The sequence below is a fragment of the Acanthisitta chloris genome, unplaced genomic scaffold (assembly GCF_000695815.1).
Source record: "Acanthisitta chloris isolate BGI_N310 unplaced genomic scaffold, ASM69581v1 scaffold20507, whole genome shotgun sequence".
NCBI classification, from domain to species: Eukaryota; Metazoa; Chordata; class Aves; order Passeriformes; family Acanthisittidae; genus Acanthisitta; species Acanthisitta chloris.
This window is the reverse complement of record NW_008681196.1, coordinates 1,605-8,260: the sequence shown is the minus strand read 5'-3', so window position 1 is coordinate 8,260 and position 6,656 is coordinate 1,605. Positions and strand designations below refer to the sequence as shown.

At 41.2% G+C, this 6,656-nt stretch overlaps 1 protein-coding gene across 1 annotated transcript in view; it reads right to left on the bottom strand.

Annotated features, from left to right (window-relative positions):
* CEP78 (centrosomal protein 78kDa) overlaps positions 1-6,421 on the bottom strand; it is a gene marked incomplete at its 3' end in the record, with an annotated part of 22,459 nt that extends 16,038 nt beyond the window's left edge. The window contains exons 1-6 of the mRNA XM_009078031.1: positions 6,169-6,421; positions 5,772-5,947; positions 5,080-5,152; positions 4,231-4,334; positions 3,279-3,453; positions 46-159 (exon numbers count right to left, since the gene is read on the bottom strand). Of these exons, the coding sequence (XP_009076279.1) occupies positions 46-159; positions 3,279-3,453; positions 4,231-4,334; positions 5,080-5,152; positions 5,772-5,947; positions 6,169-6,421 (895 nt within the window). The remainder of the gene's footprint in view (positions 1-45; positions 160-3,278; positions 3,454-4,230; positions 4,335-5,079; positions 5,153-5,771; positions 5,948-6,168) is intronic.
* Positions 6,422-6,656: the final 235 nt, after the last annotated feature.

The window sequence follows — 6,656 nt, the reverse complement described above, 5'->3', positions numbered from 1 at the left end:
CAAACCCACCACACAAAGAGAACAAAGACAGACACAGATACATACCAATTAATGGATTTTTCCTTAAGTCAAGTACCACTAATGTTGTATTTGTTTGAAGAGCATCTAATAATGACCTTGCTCCCTCATTGGATATTCCACACTGCTGCAAGTCAAGTGCTAAAATGTTTAAGGGGGTAAAAAAAAATTAAAAAAAAGAAAAATCAGTGCAGTAATTGCATCTAGTTAATAATGTAATTTAATAGTCAGTATCTAATAAAATTACTCCACACTTGCAGAACACCTCCATTTCATTGAACACAAAGCATCAGAAAAGAGGACATGATGATAACAGGCATGTATAAAACCAGGAATATTACTTTCAGAGAAGAAAACTAGAAATTTAAATCAGTATTATAGATCAACATAAGGAAATACCTGCTTAACACTGCAAAGGAAATAATATAAACCACTCTGCAACCAGTGTCTGCAACCTCTGCGAGTGTTCAGTCACTGTGACAGTAAGAAAGTTTCCTGATGTTCAGGAGAAACCTCCAGTGTTTTAACCTGTACCCACTCCCTCTTGCTCTGTCTCCAGGCACCACTCGAAAGAGTGAGTCTCCATCTCCTTCACAACCTTTTTTTATTTGCATACCTTGGTAAGACCCCACCCTGAGCCTTCTCTTCTCCAAGCCAAACAGTCCCAACTTCCTCAGCCTTTTCTGAAATAAGAGCTGCTCTAGTCCCTTTATGACCTTAGTGGCCCTTCAATGGACTCTCTCCAGTAGTCCCACCCCTCTCCTGTACAGGAGAATCTACATGTAGCCTCACTTGTGTTGAATAAATAGGAAGAATCACCTCCATCAACCTGCAGAGAAGCCTCTGCTTAATGCACCCCAGGACACCATTGGCCTTCTTTGCCACAAAGGCACTTTGCTGGCTCATGGAAAACTTGCTGTCCACCAGGACCTGCACGACCCTTTCTACAAAGCTGCTCTCCAGCCACACAGCCACCAGCATGTCCTGGTGTATGGGATTATTGCTGCCTAGGTGCAGGACTCTGCACTTCCTTCTGCTGAACTCCATGAGGTTGCCATCAGCTTATTTCTCCAGCCTGCTGAAGTCTCCCTGAATGGCAAGACACCCCTGACTTCTCAGAGATCCCAGTAAGGTTGACTGGCCTGTAGTTTCCTGGCTCCTTCTTCCCATACTTCTTGAAGACAGGGGTGGCATTACCTGCCCTCCAGTCCTCATGCACCCCTCCCAGTCACCATGATCTTTCAAGGACTATTGAGAGTGGCCTCAAAATGACATCAGCCAGCTCCCTCAGCACTTGTGGATGCATCAGGGCCTAAAGACTGCTCCTCGTCTAGTTTGTTTAAGCCTCCTCTAACATGATCTTCTTCCATCATGTCCTTATTTCAGCCAGGACAGGCTTAACTTTTGCAGCAGCCAGGAGGGGCAGGCCAGGACTCTGGGGTTATTCTTTACCACCTCCTGCCATGTGGAGGGATGTAGGTGCCCTGTCCCATGGCCTGGCACATCAGACCCACAACAGTATAAGGCTTTAGTTGAGACTGGCACACAATGTACCCTAATGCCACCAAGTTATACTGGGGCAGAATCTGTTTGTATTTCTGGGGTAACAGGGAGACCCTAAAGCTGACTGTACTGGAAGCTGAAGGGAGCCTGACTGGGAACAAATGGCAAAAACACCCCATTGTGACTGGCCCAGAGGCCCCATGCATCTTTGGCATAGACTATCTCATAAGAAGGTAATTCAAAGACCCAAAAGGGTATCATTGGTCTTTTGGGATAGTCGCTGTGGAGATAGAGGGAATTAAATAACTAAGTACCTTGCCTGCTGTCTCAAAGAACCCTTCTGCTGTGGGACTGCTGACAAAGAACAGGAACCAATCACCACAACAGTGCATTGTTGGCAATACTGCACCAATCGAGACTCCATGATCCCCATCCGTAAGATGATTTGTGAACTGATGAACCAGAGAGTGGTCAGCAAGACTCAATCATTTAATAGCCCTATAAGGCGAGTGCATAAGTCCAATGGAGAGTGCAGACTGACAGTAGACTACTGTGGCCTGAACAAAGTCATGCCAGCTTTGAGTGCTGCTGTTCCAGACACACTGGAACTTCAGTACAAACTGGAGTCAAACTGGTGCCTCCAGTGACATTGCCAAAGCATTTTTGTCCTTTCGTTTGACAGCAGAGTGCAGGCCACAGTTTGCTTTCACCTCGAGGGGCATCCAGTACAGCCGGAACCAACTGCCCCAGGGATGGAAACACAGCCCCACTATTTGCCAGGGACTGATCCAGACTGCACTGGAAAGGGGCGAGGATCCAGAACACCTACAATACACTGATGACATCATCATGTGGGCAAATTTGAGAAAGGGGAGAAGACTGAGGAAAGGGGAAAATAGAATGGTGCAATAGACTGTTAAAAACCACGCTGAAAACAGTGGGAGGTGGAACCTTCAAACATTGGAGTCCACATTTAGCAAAGGCCACCTGGTGGCCTTAACACTAGAGGTTCTACCAATTGAGCTGGCCCTGCCCAATCAAAACCTCCAAGCACTGTAGAAGGGGATAAAATCCCCATGGTGCATGTGGGAAAGACAGCCTGGATTAGTCCTGCCTCAAGCAAAGGCAAACCAATCCATGGGATTGCTTTTGCTCAAGGACCTGGGTGCACTTAGTGGGTAATGCAGAAGGATGGGGAGATGTCATTTGTAGGTCTAGGGAATTTGATTTTTGGGTGAGGTCAGTAATGTTAAATTGTATGATATTGGTTCTTGAATGACACTGCCACTGTATGCTGTAAGTCCCATGGACAATCAGTATGGACTGCTCCAGATACTCCAGTCATGAACTCCTGATGTGGCTTGCAACCACCAGAAAGTGCACTCACCCTCCTACTCTGAAAGACATTTAGAATGGCTAGACCCCACAGTCATGGAGTAAATGAACTCAACAGACATTTTGGACAGACAGCTGTTGATTCAGGGAATGAGACCCATACTTGTGTATATACATATATATCTGGAAGGTGTAGGATGTGGGCATGACAGAGATGGTATGTGATAAGGGGTGGATAATGTCCTGGTTCTGGCCAGGGCAGGGTTAACTTTTGCAACAGCCAGGAGGAACATGCCAGGACCCTGGGGTTATTCTGGACCACCTCATGACATGTTACTCTTCTGGCCTCAATTATTATAACTGACAATTTTAAGTTTTCTGCCTACCATTACTATATCTTAAGAGTCAACATTCAGCAGTACCTTTTAGCCAAAGGTCCTCTCCTAGACAGTCTGCAAAGGCACTTGCTCCTCTGTCTCCAACAAGCACGTTGCAGTTCAAAGTAATTCGCCTCAAGCCTGTCATATACTCAAGGTCAGGTCTCCTGTAACGTAGGCTTTCAGCCCAAGCTTCACTATGTCTTCTCATTGCCTGGTGCTTTGCAAACAAAGAAGCTGTTACCAAATGCAAAGGCAAGGCCATTATTGATGACAAGATCACAAATTATCTTTGTAATTGATGTTCAGTGGCTTGAGTGCTGGTATAAGAAACTCAGTTATACCATTTCTGAGTTCAAGAAATATAATTTTTAAACCTTACAGTTCATTCATGTTTGTTCTAATCATCCAATTTGCAATGGAAATTATTAAACATGGCTACAAAACATCTTGTTACCTTCTTTTGGCAGACATTTTCAATGCACATTGAATAGGAAATACATACATACTATCAGATGATGTGTTTTCATGCAAGGCACTGTTAGTATTAATTAGAATACTGTACTAGTCACAAGCTTACTGATCAGTTAATTGTAACTTCTAAACTGTAAACTCAATTACTCTTACCCAATGCTTAAGAACACTTGAGACATTTTTCAAAACTTGTGACAAAGAAAGAAGTGGTACCCAAAACAAGTGTCAGAGATTTACAGCTCTAATCCTTATTTAAAGAAAATACATCAGTCTGAATTGTTACTTGCTTAATTGATGCTTACTAAGGAATACCATATTTAAATTCCACACCAGTAAGCTAAGCTAACTGTGGCATACAAAGTCACAGCTTTCAGAAGGGCTATTCACACACTTAACTTCAGTATTCATGTATGCTCCTCACAAAGTGCTTTAACAGATTTAGAGCTTGAAAGCAGAAGAAAAAAAACCCCAAATGTGTTAAGTTCTAGTGAACATTTAGTTCTAAGAAAGGTGATTAAATTACCTTTAATACATTTGCTATATGTTCTGCCCCTCGCCATGTGAGGCTACATCCCGTGAAGTTTACAGACCTGATAGCAGCTGAATTCTTTAAACTCTGACAGATTACTGAAGAAGACAAAAGCATGCATGTTATCTACACACACCACTTCTAGGTTAGCAGAACACACTTTTTTACTGCCATGATACGAATCTGAATCAGCTGTAACAGGCCAAAACTTTGATAAAGAACTAATGTTGAAATACAAAGTATATTTTAAATATATTTAAAATGTTCTAAGGTTATACACTTCTAGTGCAAATATTTAGCAAAGACTATCTGAACAAGCTAGAACATGTTTTATTTCAGTTTACTCATGGAAATATGAACAAGTCATGAAAGAGTTAACAAATATTATAACAGCTGTTATAAATAACAGTATAAATATCGTATCATAGAATCATAGAATCAACTAAGTTGGAAGAAACCTTAAAGACCACTGAGTCTAACCCTACCACTGTTACTAGACCATGGCACTAAGTGCCACATCCAGTCTCATCTTGAAAACCTCCAGGGATGGTGAATACACCACCTCCCTGGGCAGTCCATTCCAACGCCTGACTACTCTCTCTGTAAAAAATCTCTTCCTAATATCTAACCTAAACCTCCCCTGGCAAAGCTTGAGCCTGTGCCCTCTTCAAGTGAAGAAATTTCAGCCTTTGAATGTTGTTGAGTCAAGTGGAATAAACTGAAGATTGTTACTTTAATCACTATAGACAAATTTAAAACAGGAACTGAAGTACTGAAAAACTTGCTTACCTATTGAAAACTAGAAAGAGAATTACATTTACACAGTTTTGATTCTGAACTTACATTCCAATCCTCCATCTCCAATTGGACTGTGGGCTAAAGAGACACTCTCCAGAGATGAAGCTGCAGCCAAACCCTTAAAAATAAAACAGTGCGGTTAACTGACTTGAAAAGCAAAAAAACCAAGAAAAGACCAAGTCACCCAACTTGCTCAAACTCTTTGTGCTCCCTACAAGAAATTCCACGCAGTTCAGAGGAAGGTCAAAACCAGCGAACCCTGAAGTTCAGTTTAAGCTGGTTCATTACTGTAGCACAGGAGGGCAACAAGCAGGAACTTCCTTTCCTAGAAGACACTCACAAGCAAATTGGAGTGTTCCAAAAATGGATCTTGAAGACCAGTTTTTATTTCTTTGGTGTCCCACAACTTTCCTTCTATCATGTGCATGCACAGCAGTTTCAGTCACAAGCATAAGTCACATGTCCCAAACACACAGCAGGGATATTGCTACCATCTTTTTAATAAGCCTGGATGAACCAGGGCAAGGGAAGGTTATGTGTTTCTGAGAGGTTCAGGCAAGACTAAGTTCTACTAAACATCTCAGCAGATTCATTCATATGATGGATAACAGAAAGGTAACAAAGGTATCTTATAAGAGAAATATCCTTGTCTGTGACAAATACTTATAAAATTCAGTTGCTAATATTCTTTATTCTGGGCATATTTTCCATTTATTTGTATACTAATATATTCTCACCTTTGTTAAATGTATTAGATCTTTCTCCCTCAGAAGCAAACCCTGCAATTCTAAATTTTTTAGTGCATCTGATATACTGAGACAGCTTTTCACAGCTTTGCATAGTTGGCCAGCCAAGTCTTTTGCTGGAATTGATGGAATTGTCCTTTTAAAGTAAGTTTTATATCTTTCAACACCTAGTAAACAACAAAAATTACACATCAGTAAAATCCAGTCCCTACTGACTTAAAAGCAACCATTAACATACCTTGCTTTTTTGCATGTTTTCTTATACAGAAACAATTCCTTAGGCATTACAATTCCTCCCCCCACATATTCAGTCATATAGAAGTTTTATGCAATGAATTCTAACATGCAAAAGTCAACATATCTATCTTTTATAGCCATCACTACAGACCTGATTCTTCAAGACTGTGTTGATGAAAACTTCTTATTCCAATAGAAGTCAGAGTTTTATCATGCTTGATAGCATTCAGAAGCGGTGCCCAATCAGTAGCTTTGATGTTATCTACAACTAGATCAAGAGCACCCTGAGACAGGTTAGCCTTCACAGCTTTCAGTGGGACAGAGCCTTGACGTTCACAAAGATGTTCATAATGTGAGTAGAAATCCAGCATGCACTGTCTTCTTAATTTGACTGACTCAATCATTTCTTTTATGCGATAAATTTCTCTCTAAAATAAGAAAGGAAGAAAAAAAAGATGCAAACTTTTTCTAACATATAACTGATTTTGCAACACTGTTTCCATTTGACATGGACACCCAAAACATGAAAATATCCATACATATTGTATAGCATTTACACATCTTAATGTGGCAGCTAAAACACTGATGTCTTGTGATGCTTACTCCTGTGTAAGTACAGCTGAATGAACAAGGGGCTGG